The sequence below is a fragment of the Heteronotia binoei genome, chromosome 9 (genome assembly GCF_032191835.1).
Source record: "Heteronotia binoei isolate CCM8104 ecotype False Entrance Well chromosome 9, APGP_CSIRO_Hbin_v1, whole genome shotgun sequence".
Taxonomy (NCBI): Eukaryota; Metazoa; Chordata; class Lepidosauria; order Squamata; family Gekkonidae; genus Heteronotia; species Heteronotia binoei.
In genome coordinates, this window is record NC_083231.1 from 100,791,026 (window position 1) to 100,805,429 (window position 14,404).

At 43.1% G+C, this 14,404-nt stretch overlaps 1 protein-coding gene across 1 annotated transcript in view; it reads left to right on the forward strand.

The window, feature by feature from the left end:
- LOC132577603 (broad substrate specificity ATP-binding cassette transporter ABCG2-like) overlaps positions 1-3,639 on the forward strand; it is a 43,218-nt gene extending 39,579 nt beyond the window's left edge. Inside the window, exons 13-15 of the mRNA XM_060247390.1 lie at positions 463-552; positions 3,064-3,158; positions 3,376-3,639. Coding sequence (XP_060103373.1) covers positions 463-552; positions 3,064-3,158; positions 3,376-3,523 — 333 coding nt within the window. The 3' untranslated portion in view covers positions 3,524-3,639. The remainder of the gene's footprint in view (positions 1-462; positions 553-3,063; positions 3,159-3,375) is intronic.
- Positions 3,640-14,404: the final 10,765 nt, after the last annotated feature.

The window sequence follows — 14,404 nt, forward strand, 5'->3', positions numbered from 1 at the left end:
ACTATAGGGTTAAATATGCTCACCAGTTCGTATTCTTTAGCTGACTCAGGAAGGGATATCTGGTTAACTGCCAGTGAGATGAGAGCTGATGGAATGTTAAGGAGAGGATTGGAAACGATGGTTAAAAAAGAGAGCGGTTGGCAGCTTCGGATCTGAGGGGAGCTGACGGGGTACCAAGCTTGTTAGCAGTAGAGTAAAGATGTAGTCTATAGTGTTATTATTTTCATCCCAGTGTTCCCATCCCTTTAGAAGTAAAATATATTTTTCAATACTAAGAAACTCTCAGTTTCTTTTACAATCCAGCGGTCCATTGAACTGTCTGGGAAATTTTAAACAATTTCCCTCACAGAATTTCCCAACAGTTAGAGCATCAGAACAATAGCTGAGAATTCTGGGTACTGAATTCTGAGGTTCTTCAGGATCTTGAATTCTGCTTTCCCCTGCTTTTTGCTATGTTTGCAGCTTTTCTCTGGCTTGCTGGTAAACATCACGACAATTTCTCCCTGGTTGCTGTGGCTACAGTACTTCAGCATCACTCGATACGGGTTGAATGTAAGCATTGATTTAATTCTTTATTTAGAACATTTATTAGCCTCCTTTCTAAACCTTAGAGGAACTCGGGGTGCCTGGCAATGTAAATAATAATAAAATACATCAAAAACACTAATTACAATCAATAATTTAAAACTGACCAGTAGGTAGGAGAAACTAATCAGACCAGTCTGGCAGGCCCCACGTATATTCCATAAAACACTCTGGACTCTTACGCAGCTGTGTATTGCAGTCCCCAGGAGCATGAGAAGAGCCGTGTCAGATCAGACCAGTCCAGTCCAGCACCTTGTTTTCTACATGAGTCAACAAGTTGCCCTGGAAGCCTTGGAGAATGCATTTAAAATTGCTTTCTTTCCACCTCTCCCTCCCCATCTTCCTCCCTTCCTTCAATCATCTGATGTTCATGTCTTGCAGCCCTCAAACATCTGATGTTTATTCTGTGTGGCGCTTACGTTAAGCAAGTTTGGCCATTTCTGGCTTAATACTTATTGGTGGGTGTATCCTTTTAAAGGTCGCTTCTGCTTCTTATTGCACTGAGTGGGTAAGAAGGCCATTTTTTCAGTGCAGGCCGAGTGCCACTACTGTAATTTCCTACAGAGGAGCCTCTGATAAGAATCTCCAGTTTGATAGGAATCACGGCTTTAAGGCACTGTGAATCTGAACCTGTTAAACACTGACCCCTAGTAGTCCATATCTTGAACTGCAACGCAGCACTCCATCTGGACCTCGTATTTCATTGGTTGATACGTGTTATTACTTATTTCCTGGATGGTACTGCATCAGAGCTGTGATTTATTTAGACATTATACACTTTAAAACAGAGATTAAAATTTTACAAACATCAGTGATGAATGTGGGGGGCATATAAATAACATAAGGCTGGATCAGACCAATGGCCCACCTAGTCCAGCATCCTGTTTCGCACAGCAGGCAACTGTTTATTTATTAGTATTTTGGATTTCTATCCCATTCTCTTCGCGAGTGGGCTCAGGGCGGGTAACAACGAAGTCAAAACATTAAAAACCAGTTAATCATCTTAAAACAGCTATTCAATTTCTAGTGACCCTAGAAAGCCAGCATATAGAGAGCCTGCCTTCCCCTATCCCCAGCTCTGACATTCAGAGATTTACTGGTTCTAGATGGAGAGGTTCCCTTTAGTCTACATGGTATTGATAGACAGATTTAGCCTCCATGAATCTCTCTAATACCTTTTGAAAGCCATCTACATTTGTGGTGTTTGCTATCTCCTCTGTATGCGAATTCCGCAATTTAATTATTGCCTGAGTAAAGAAGTACTTTCTTTTGTCAGTCCTGAGTCTCTTTCCCATCAGCTGGGCACTTCCCATCAATTGGGCACTTCCAAGTTCCAGCATTACAGGAGAGGGACAATAATTTTATAAACCTCTATCGTGTCCACCCCTGAGAAGCCCCAGACACTTTTGCCTTTCACTATAGAAAAGGTGCTCCAGCCCCTTAATCATGTTGGTTGCCCCTTTTGGAGAGCTAGTTTGGTGTAGTGGTTAAGTGTGCAGACTCTTATCTGGAAGAACCGGGTTTGATTCCCCACTCCTCCACTTGCGCCTGCTAGCATGGCCTTGGGTCAGCCATAGCTCTGGCAGAGGTTGTCCTTGAAAGGGCAGCTGCTGGGAGAGCCCTCTCCAGCCCCACCCACCTCACAGGGTGTCTGTTGTGGGGGAGGAAGGTAAAGGAGATTGTGAGCCGCTCTGAGACTCTTTGGAGTGGAGGGCGGGATATAAATCCAATATCTTCTTCTTCTTCTGCACTTTCCCCAACTTTGTAATATCTAAGTAGGCTCTTCAGTACCAAAGAGGAGCAGACAGATCTGCTGTTAGACACAAAAACTACTTTTTCAGAGTGTTTGAACAGAATGATGTGCTCTAGTTGAAAATTTCCCCAGAACATTCTAAAAACAGCAGCCCCATCATTGGGGCTGTTAAGATACTGGGTTATTTGGGAATGAGATCTCCTGGAGCCAAGGAATATTCAGAACAGTGTTCCCCGGCATATGTTGCTTTGCACTTGAGCCTGAAAAGTAGAACATGCAGATATAAGCAAGTGATTTGGTTTTTCTGTTTTCAAAAGTTTTGCAGATCCATTTTGTTTAGTGATATTTATTTATTTATTATTTATTATGTTAAATCTATATCCCACCCATTCTACAAAGACTCAAGGAGGCTAACAACATAAGATAACGATAGTAAAATAATAAAATAGATAAAATCACAATGGTGCTACTTCATCTGTTCAGGCAAGATCATATAATATTTTCCTTTCTCCAAAGTGGTCAGATCCTAGGCAGATGGTACTGATAGATCCAGGTGAGGTGAGGTGGCAGCCCTCTCCCATTTAAATGTCATATACCATCCAAAACAGTTCAGTCTTGCAGGCCCTGCAGAACTCCTATAAGTCCAACAGGGCCCTGATGGCTTCTGGGATAGGGATCATGCATGTAAATTCAAGCAAGTAATTCAGTTTTGTCTCTCTCCAAAGGCTTTGCAAATCAATGAGTTCACTGGTCTGAAGTTCTGCAAGGATTCTTCAACTGGGATTAACTTGACCTGCGTCAGTCCTAGTCCATTTACAATGTGAGTGTTTATCCCACTGCCCAATAAGATAAAAATAAAAATCTGAATGTCTTGTAATTTTTTCCCTTGCAGCTGTTTATATCCTGCCTTCCCCTCAAGGTTCAAGGCAGCTTATAATAATAGTTTAAAACATTTTGAATTAAAAACAAAGAATAACAAATCGAATCAAGGGCTGTGCATTCTTAACGGATTTTGAAAACTAAATTTCTCATTATAGATGCACTGGAGAAGAGTATCTGGCGATACAAGGCATCGACATAACTCCTTGGGGCATCTGGCAAAATTACGTGGCTCTCATATGCATGACAGTCTTTTTCCTTGTAATTGCATACACGAAGTTGAGACTTCTAAAAAAATATACTTGAGTAAGTAAGGAAAACATCCCTAACTGAGCACTATACTGTACTTTTATAGTAAATGTGTAATATCTGTATAATATTGAATGTTTTGTTTGATTAAAGCACCCCAACTTCACTTCCAACAGTTTCTATTGGCATCAACGCTTGCTGCAAAGGATAGCCGTTTCACAGGCACATTCGAGGTCTCATTCATATAAAAAGCACAGAAGGCAACAAACGTGTGTCCTGTACAGCTTTGCCTCTGTTTATCGGCAATTTGAACCTGGATCTATTGCTTCAACTCCATTTGTACTGCAAGGGGTGTGGCCTAATATGCAAATGAGTTCCTGCTGGGATTTTTCTACCAAAAAAGCCCTGGCTGTTCTGTAGATCTCATCCAAAATGCTCCCCTTCCCTCTTCAGTAGCCAAAGGAAATTTACTGTAATATCTTAATGGGTTGATTCCCTTTCTATGGATTTCCTGAGCCACGGGCTTAAAAACCTTCATAGCTGAAAAGAGTTCTTGAATGCTACAAACAGAATCTCCCATCTTTTTGAACTGAAAATTTGGTCTAAATAAATATCAAAGCGTGTCCCTGATTACTAAGCTTGTACCAGTTTGGTTCTTGCTGATGAACAGGCTTTGGACAGAAAGATAGAACTCCCTTTTGCAGTCTCTGAAATCAGGATTTAATCTTTGAGCATGAATGAAATCCATTCTCAGTACCATCTTGTTAGAGATGGTAGCTCTTTATATATTTATTTTAAAAATTAGACACTTTCTACTTAAGTTCCACTTTATGCTCCACTAAATAAAGTTCCACCTTATGGAACACAAGGTGGCTTACAATGCAAATAAAACATAAAAATATAGAAAACCCTTAAAAGGCTATGAATTAAAACCACTGATAGGCAGAAAAAGAAAACTAATTGAATGCTATCCTGAATAAAATAGTCTTCAGCTGCCTCCTAAAGATGGAGAGTGAAGGACACCAGGCATGCCACCCTAGAGAGAGTGTTCCATAATCGTGGGGTTACCAGGGCAAGCCAGTTAGGCCTGCCTGGCATTCTGTCCCTTCCAAATTTGGGGGTGAGGGGAAATGAATCAGTCAATGAAATTCTACTATTAAAAAAAGCAAAAAAAAAATGAGTTTCAGAAGCTCTAAAAGGCTGCAAAATTGGCAATATAGTCAACTCCAGCAGAGTTCAACCGTTTTCTAAACTTGAGGCACAGCTGTTCAGGAGAAGCCCCATATACCAGGGGTGTCAAACATGCAGCCCGGAGGCCAAATCAGGCCCCCATCAAGTCCACAAGCAACTCACTGTCATCTGCTTCCTTCTCCCTCTCTTGCTTTCTTCTGCATGACCACTTGCTTTTTCAGACTTGCTCAATCACAAAGGAGCTACAGAGCAAAGCTCCTCCCTTGGGGAGGAAGTGGGAGGATAGCTAGCTTTGCTAGGTTCTCTCAATTGCACAGCAGAGCTACTGAGCCAAGCCTCTCCTATGTTGGCTGAGGCTCAGTAAGCCAGTGAGGTGTATTAGACTGAGTGTATTTGTCTGTGCCCTTTATAAAGTTTATATTTCCCTGACCTGGCATTACATTTTATGACACACATAGCCCAACCTGACAAGGTCAAGATCCAGCCCTCATAGCAAATGAGTTTGACACCCCTGCTCTATACCAGGAAATCATTCATTCACAAGCTGGTCCTTGCTTTCCCTGGCACAGTTTCCAGAATGCCCTTGTGCCTCTTCTGGAGGAAACCTCCCCCCCTTCATTCCAAGTGCAAAGACTCCTCTGTCTTAATTTGAGAAGTGAACCGAATTCTTCTTGGAAGAAAAAGAAACGTCCTGGGCTCACCCCTTCATTATGTGACTTCCAATTTAAATACCCCCCTCCCCTTACAGAAAACCTGAAGACCATCTGCTGCATCTGGTATAAAATCTTTATTAGGTGAATAAATGTTCACTATTAATTCTATACATCTTTGATCATTAAGAAAGGCTGCTATAATGAACTTCTTAAAACAGAAACATTTTTATATAGCTAAAAAACATTTTTATATAGCTAAGGAACACGGTGGTTTTAAAAGTCTATACTTGCACTGCAAAAAATATAAGGGATATGAAAACAGCAAGTTGCCACACCTAAAAAGTATGGTATGTTGTCAGTTATATAATATGCATGGATAACCCATGAACTCTTATTGCACTTCAAGATGAAGTTTGTTATAAAGTAACAACATGTTACAGATATATAAACAAATGATCATTAATGCAAACATTTTGATTTTCGTATTAATATACTGCAAATGAAAGACACTGTGCTGGCCAAGAAGATGCAGCTTAAAAAGAAAAGAAAAAGCATGCCAAGGCATATCACAGTGCCAGATTCCCACCGCATTGGGCAGGTAATGTAGCACTCCAACAATAGCAAGGAAAGTATCCCAGGAAAAAGGCACAAACATTTTCCAGGGATACTTCAAGTTCTACTGTGACAAGCCATGTGGACTGGCCCTTTAACTTAGCAGTCAGTTCGCTGCCTTGAAGGGAGGCTGGTGGCCAGAAGCAAGTTAAGCTGGCAAAGGCCACAGGGGTTGCTTGGCTCAAATAGGCAAGGCTTGACTAATCCAGAGCGGCATCAAAAACCTGGTGCAGGAAAGCCCCTGTGTGCATTGTGGATCAGCAGAGAATCATTCTACTCAGAACCACTGGCATATAACCAGTGTTCCCTCTAAGCTGAGTTAGTGTGAGCTAGCTCACAGATTTTTTTTGCCTTTTTTTTCTTAGCTCAGGAAGGATGACCCCAGAGCACACTAATTTATGCAGTAGCTCACAACTTTAATGCGAGTAGCTCACAAAGTAAAATTTTTGCTCACAAGATTCTGAAGCTTAGAGTGCATATAACCCTAGTTATTTTTTTGAAAGGCACTGTATAAAATTCCTCAGGAATTTCCCAGATGGTCTGATCAGCACTTTTTGGCACTATTCTTACACCTCAAGTTAACCTTTTCCATTTCTGTCTGTTGCCTGATGTAAGCAGTAAACTGATCACTTTTGGTGTCTAAGAGTGCAGGCATTGCAGGAAATCTACTCCAGTCCTTAAGGCGTAATTTCATTGGTGGCTGAGGCAGCAGTATAGGGGCTATTTAGAAGAGGGAGGCAACATTTTCACTGACATCAGTTTTGATGGAAACTCATGGAAATAAAAATTTGGCCTTGATTACATCCATTCAAGCTAATACTTTGGAAGGTGCAAATCTTAGTACATTCACAATCCATTTTAATAAACCATGTATCTGCTTTAGTGACATCAATTTAGTGACACCCCCTGGAATTACAGCTCATCTCCAGACTACAGAGGTCAATTCCCCTGGAGAAAATGGATGCTCTGGAAGGCAGACTCTATGGCATTTTATCCCACTGAGATCCCTCTCCTCTCCAAATTCCTCAGTCCCCAAATCTCCAGGAGTTTCCCAGCTTGGATCTGGCAACCCTACACCTCCCCATTCCCCACCCACCCCCATAGCTGGGAGATTCAGCAATCCTACTTGAAAATGAATTGTGTCTGTGTTTTGTCCTAGAGGGTTAATTACATTTTAAAAGAAGAAAATATGGAGTGGAAGGAAGCAAAATGTCAATATGTTATATGCCTGATTTCTAGGAATACGTTTAAAAGGATCACTTACTCAACTGGCTGGCAGTCACTTGAACTAAAAAAAAAAAGTCTTCTGGTAAGTGGAGAGACAGGTGTGATCTGGTCCATCAAACTTGGTAGTGCCAGTTCTTTGCACAAGCCAAGTATACATATCATCACCTAGTGAGCCAAAAGACTACTAGCATGAAAAAGTTGTAAGCAAGCCTAATTTGACTATCACATAAATTAGTTTTTAGACGACTATTACCATAACTTTTTATAACCATTACCATGTTTTATAGAACACAGTAGCACCTTAAAGACCAACATAATAAATTCTAGCTAAAGTTCCCAACCTCCAGGTGGAGTTCTACAAGAATTACAACTGATCAGCAGATGGTAGAGATTGTTTCCCTTGGAGGAAATGGCAGAATGGGAGGGAAGAATCAATGGCACCATGTCCCCACTGAGCTCTCTCCTGTCCCCAAATTCCTCCCACTGCCAAGTTTGCAAGCTGCAGTTGCCAACTTTGATTTTAAACATTCAATTCAATTGAGCAATGCTAAGCTCCAGCATAAAAGTCTGTTATTTAAAGAAAATATTAAAAGGTAGTGCAGATTAAGAATGGAATGGAAGATGTAGGTAGGACAGGGATCCCAGACTACTTTAGCGCAAGCCATAAATTAGCCACAGGAAGAAATTCCTTGCCTTCCATTTGCTAATATCCATTACGCCAGAGGATCATGCAGACTGCTCTTTTTAATCAGCAAATACTGTACCTATTTTCCCTTGCTCCCACATCAACCTTGGCATTATTTCTCACTTTACAAACTATGTAGCATGGTGTGGAATACTATGAAATTTGACGTTTGGAACTGTGTTGTGATAAAAGAAAATGCATTAAAACTAGTTATACAAATACAGAAAAGGCTCCATCCATCAGAGAAACATGCCACTGTTAACAAAATAGATCAGTGGGATTCAACCCCACATGTCTAGTACTGCAGCTTGCAGCAAAGCAAACACTTCTGTTTACAAAAGTCACTTTAAATACTGGCACTTAAAGACAGGTTACAATGCTACACAATATTTACAACAAACGAGTTTCAATGCAAACTGAGCCCAAAAGGCTGATCTTAATCTTTGCAACATTTCCAGAAGGCAAACAAAGAAGAAAACCCACACCAGGCTCTCAGTATATTCCTGCTACTACATACGGTCTCTTTCAAGAAGATAGTGCTACCAGCAATACAGAACTCCTTAACGACTTTAATGCATACCTCCGTGCACAGGATCCTGTCCCTTTGATTTCATACTTTTATTTGCTTTATAGCCTGCCTTTCTTGCTGAGATTCAAGGCAGATTACAGAATTAAGCAACACAACAGGAACGCTATAACATATGCAATAAACCATGTACTAGGATGAAGCACTACCCTGCACTGAGATAAAAATCTCAGCACTAAGGGCTCGAAATCTGTGCACTAGCACAGGCTAGCGCAGCTTAGGGGGACCTTTGGTTAGTGCTTAGATGGGAGAGCACCAAGGATTTTCAGGATCAATTTGCACAGACAAGCAATGTTGTCCTCTTGCCTAGAAAACCCCAAAGGGTTGCCATAAATCGGTTGTGACTTGATGGCACTTTCCACCATTCTACCTTTGTAACCTACAGTCTGCATTATGGCATGGCATGATTTAGACAATGTCTCTACATTGCAGTTGTCTGCACTGTTCTCCAGTTCTGCTCATAACCACCTCACAATTACCCTTACAAATTTTGGAGCAAAGGCATAGGGCAAATCCCATAGGGGAAATCTTAATCCTACTGCATAGTTTAATGGAGAACCTTGCAATCTGATGGAATTAAAAAAAATAATTTTGTTATCTGTCTGGAGTCTCATCAACAGGCAGTCAACAAACAAAAGAGATCTGGGGTAATTATGTAGCTATAAAGTACAAGAAAAGCCCCAGGGTAACAACCTGCATTTGTTCACTGCTTGTTGTATTACTTGTTAGTAGAATTTTCCTAATTTGAGTGGCCTTTGTTACTTTATATATTGTTTGTTGTTACAGTTGTCAAATACTTTAGAGTGGAGTCTCATCAAGGCAGGCAGGCTATAAATGAAGTAAACTAGAACAAAAACGAAGTGGCTGCTTCGGTGGCATCATGAGGTGGGGCTTGTCTTGCTCCCAGCTGGCGGTGGGATCAAAGGAAGTGACAGGCGTGACTTCACCTTCCAGACTCACGCCACTGACCAGGTCCAAGTTGAGCCTTAGGCACGGGAAGCCTCCAGCATCTGTACCACCAGTTGTCAGTTCTGAGTGGAACCCCTGCAGCACAGCTAGCACCACTGGAACTTCGCTTGCTCCTGCAAGAAGATAAGAACATAAGAACATAAGAGAAGCCATGTTGGATCAGGCCAACGGCCCATCAAGTCCAACACTCTGTGTCACACAGTGGCAAAAAATGTTATATACACACATACACTGTGGCTAATAGCCACTGATGGACCTGTGCTCCATACACTGTGGCTAATAGCCACTGATGGACCTGTGCTCCATATTTTTATCTAAACCCCTCTTGAAGGTGGCTATACTTGTGGCCGCCACCACCTCCTGTGGCAGTGAATTCCACATGTTAATCACCCTTTGGGTGAAGAAGTACTTCCTTTTATCCGTCTTAACCTGTCTGCTCAGCAATTTCATCGAATGCCCACGAGTTCTTGTATTGTGAGAAAGGGAGAAAAGTACTTCTTTCTCTACTTTCTCCATTCCATGCATTATCTTGTAAACCTCTATCATGTCACCCCGCAGTCGACGTTTCTCCAAGCTAAAGAGTCCCAAGCGTTTCAACCTTTCTTCATAGGGAAAGTGCTCCAGCCCTTTAATCATTCTAGTTGCCCTTCTCTGCACCTTCTCTAAAGCTATAATATCCTTTTTGAGGTGCGGCGACCAGAACTGCACACAGTACTCCAAATGAGACCGCACCATCGATTTATACAGGGGCATTATGATACTGGCTGATTTGTTTTCAATTCCCTTCCTAATAATTCCCAGCATGGCATTGGCCTTTTTTATTGCAAACGCACACTGTCTTGACACTTTCAGTGAGTTATCTATCATGACCCCAAGATCTCTCTCTTGATCAGTCTCTGCCAGTTCACACCCCATCAACTTGTATTTGTAGCTGGGATTCTTAGCCCCAATGTGCATTACTTTGCACTTGGCCACATTGAACCGCATCTGCCACGTTGACGCCCACTCACCCAGCCTCAACAGATCCCTTTGGAGTTCCTCACAATCCTCTCTGGTTCTCACCACCCTGAACAATTTAGTGTCATCCGCAAACTTGGCCACTTCACTGCTCACTCCGAACTCTAAATCATTTATGAACAAGTTAAAAAGCATGGGACCCAGTACCGAGCCCTGCGGCACCCCACTGCTTACCGTCCTCCACTGCGAAGACTGCCCATTTATACTCACTCTCTGCTTCCTATTACTCAGCCAGTTTTTGATCCACAAGAGGACCTGTCCTTTTACTCCATGATTCTCAAGCTTTCTAAGGAGCCTTTGATGAGGAACTTTATCAAAAGCTTTCTGGAAGTCAAGGTAAACAACATCTATCGGGTCTCCTTTGTCCACATGTTTGTTCACCCCCTCAAAGAAATGCAACAGGTTAGTGAGGCAAGATCTTCCCTTGCAGAACCCATGCTGAGTCTTCCTCAATAACCCGTGTTCATCAATGTGCCTACTCATTCTGTCCTTGATAATGGTTTCTACCAACTTTCCCGGTATTGAAGTCAGACTGACTGGCCTGTAGTTTCCCGGATCTCCTCTGGAACCTTTTTTAAAGATGGGGGTGACATTTGCTACCTTCCAGTCCTCAGGAATGGAGGCAGATTTCAATGAAAGATTACAGATTTTTGTTAGAAGATCCACAAGTTCAACTTTGAGTTCCTTCAGAACTCTCGGATGTATGCCATCCGGACCCGGTGACTTATTAGTTTTTAATTTGTCTATCAGTTGTAGGACCTCCTCATTTGTCACCTCAATCTGACTCAGGTCTTTCAACACCCCTTCCAAAATTAGTGGTTCTGGGGCGGGCAAAAAGTTCTCGTCTTCTACAGTGAAGACGGAGGCAAAAAATTCATTTAGCTTTTCAGCCATTTCCCTATCCTCCTTCAGTAATCCTTTTACCCCATGGTCATCCAAGGGCCCCACTGCCTCCCTGGCTGGTTTCCTACTTCTAATATATTTGAAGAAAGTTTTATTGTTGGTCTTTATGTTTTTTGCAATATGCTCCTCATAGTCCCTTTTTGCCTGCCTGATCACAGTCTTGCATTTGATTTGCCACAGCCTGTGTTCCCTTTTACTAATCTCACTTGGACTGGTTTTCCACCGCTTAAAGGAGTCCTTCTTACCTTTTACAGCTTCCATTACTTTGTTTGTTAACCACGCAGGCCTTTTCTTATGCCTGTTTGTGCCTTTCCTAACTTGTGGTATGTATTTTATCTGAGCTTCTAGGATTATAGTTTTAAATAGCGTCCAAGCTTTCTCAAGGGTTTTGACCGTATGTACCTTTCCTTTCAGTTTCTTCCTCACATGCCTCCTCATCTCAGTGTATTTACCCCTTTTAAAGTTAAACGTGGTTGTGGTGGTCTTTTTGGACAACTCCCTATTTATACAAACGGTGAAATCAATAACATTATGGTCACTGCTCCCAAGCGGCGCAATCACTTTTACATCTCTCACCAAGTCTTGGGCATTACTTATGACCAAATCCAGGATCGCCCCACCCCTGGTAGGTTCTGAGACCATCTGCTCCATAGCACAGTCATTGAGAGCATCAAGAAACTCAATCTCTTTCTCTCGACCAGAACACATATTGACCCAATCAATCTGCGGGTAGTTAAAATCACCTATTACAACACAGTTTTTACGTTTAGCCGCTATCTTTAAGCCTTCCATCATATTATAATCGTCCTCTCTCTTTTGATTTGGTGGGCGATAACAAACTCCCATAGTTAAATTTCCTTTTGGGCCCTCTATTTCAACCCAAAGCATTTCTAAAAGTGAATCTAATTCTCTGATCTCAGCCTTACTGGACCGTATATCCTCTCTGACATACAGAGCCACCCCACCTCCAACCCTTCCCTCCCTATCCTTCCGATATAGCTTATATCCAGGAATCACCGTGTCCCACTGATTCTCCTCATTCCACCAAGTTTCTGAAATTCCCACAATGTCTATGTTTTCTCCCAGCACTAAACATTCCAATTCACCAATTTTACTTTGAACACTTCTAGCATTTGCATACAAACATCTATAATTTCCCAGGCGAGCTAGGCCCGCCACCTTCCTCCTGCCGCCTCGAGACACTGGCAGACAGTCCATATTGTTTGTCACCTTCACAGTGGACAACTCCGGTCCGTTACCCGGTAGAAAAATAGCAGCTAACCCTTCATCTCTTTGAGACGAGTCCTCCCGAACCAGAGACATTTCATCTCCTGTCGGCTTTCCCCCAAGATTTAGTTTAAAAACTGCTCTGCCACCTTTTTGATTTTAAGCGCCAGCAGCCTGGTTCCATCCGGGGACAAGTGGAGACCGTCTCTTTTGTACAGCTCCCGCTTGTTCCAGAAAGCATCCCAGTGCCTAACAAACTTAAACCCTTCCTCCTTACACCATCGTCTCATCCACACATTGAGACTTCTAATTTGTGCCTGTCTCTCCTGCCCTGCACGTGGAACAGGTAGCACTTCCGAGAAGGCTACCTTGGAGGTCCTGGCCTTAAGTCTCCCGCCTAGCAGCCTAAATTTTTCCTCCAGGACCTCACGACTGCATTTCCCCACATCGTTGGTGCCAACATGCACCACGACCACAGGCTCCTCCCCAGCACTGTCTATCAGTCTATCTACTACACGCGTAATGTCCGCTACCTTCGCACCAGGCAGGCAAGTCACCATACGGTCAGTACGCGGTTTCGCCACCCGGCTGTCTACTTGCCTAATGATCGAATCACCAACTACCAATACCCCCCCTCTCCCCCTGCTCAGGGATGGTTCCTTGGCGCGAAAGGATTCCCGCTCACCGACCGAAGAAGAGGTCCCTGCTGAGGGCGCATTCCCCTTATCCTCAGCACGGTGCCCTGTTCCCTCTCGACCCTCACGCTCTCTGGCAGCAACGGGGCTGCTACGTTCAGAGCGGGGCTCATCTAATACGCCCCCGAGAGTCTTCCCCAAGTGCCTAACTGACCGTCTCTGCTTCTCCAGGGCAGTCACCTCGGCCTCAAGGGTACGAACTCGTTCCCTGAGGACCAGGAGCTCCTTGCATCGAGCACACACCCAAGACTTCTGTCCTTTGGGCAGATAGTCATACATGTGACACTCAGTGCAAAACACTGGAAAGCCCCCAACCCCCTGCTGGCATTCTATCTTCATTGTATATATATATATATATTAAAATATACAGTCCTCTTTAAATGCTGTTTAAGTGGCTCCCCTTCTGGCGGGTCAACTTACCTAAACTTACCTTATTGGGAACTTACCTTATTTGGAGAACAAGGAAGCCAGGGATCTGGGTTCCTGCTCCTTAGAGAGCCCCTAGGCAAAGAGCCACAGGCCAAGAGCCCTTTAGCTCTCGCCCTTTGGCAAGGCGCAGCTTAAAATGCAAAGAGGTGGAGCAGGGCACTCCTCAGCAATCACTCTCAATCAGCAGCAATCACTCTCAATCTCTTTCACCCTTAAGGCAGTCAACCAAACAAAGAGCAGTCAACCAAACAAAGAGCAGTTCCCCAGCTATCACACCTTAGAATTTTAGGCAGCCCCACAAACCTTAGAATGTAGTCCTTCAAAACTCAGAAATTCTCAGCAATTTCTCCAGCTGTCTCAGCTATCAGAGCTGCTCTGCTCTGCTCCTCCCAGACCTCTGTGAGATGTGCTCAGCCTTTGGCAAGGCGCAGCTTAAAATGCAAAGAGGTGGAGCAGGGCACTCCTCAGCAATCACTCTCAATCAGCAGCAATCACTCTCAATCTCTTTCACCCTTAGAATGTAGTCCTTCAAAACTCAGAAATTCTCAGCAATTTCTCCAGCTGTCTCAGCTATCAGAGCTGCTCTGCTCTGCTCCTCCCAGACCTCTGTGAGATGTGCTCAGCCTTTGGCAAGGCGCAGCTTAAAATGCAAAGAGGTGGAGCAGGGCACTCCTCAGCAATCACTCTCAATCAGCAGCAATCACTCTCAATCTCTTTCACCCTTAAGGCAGTCAACCAAACAAA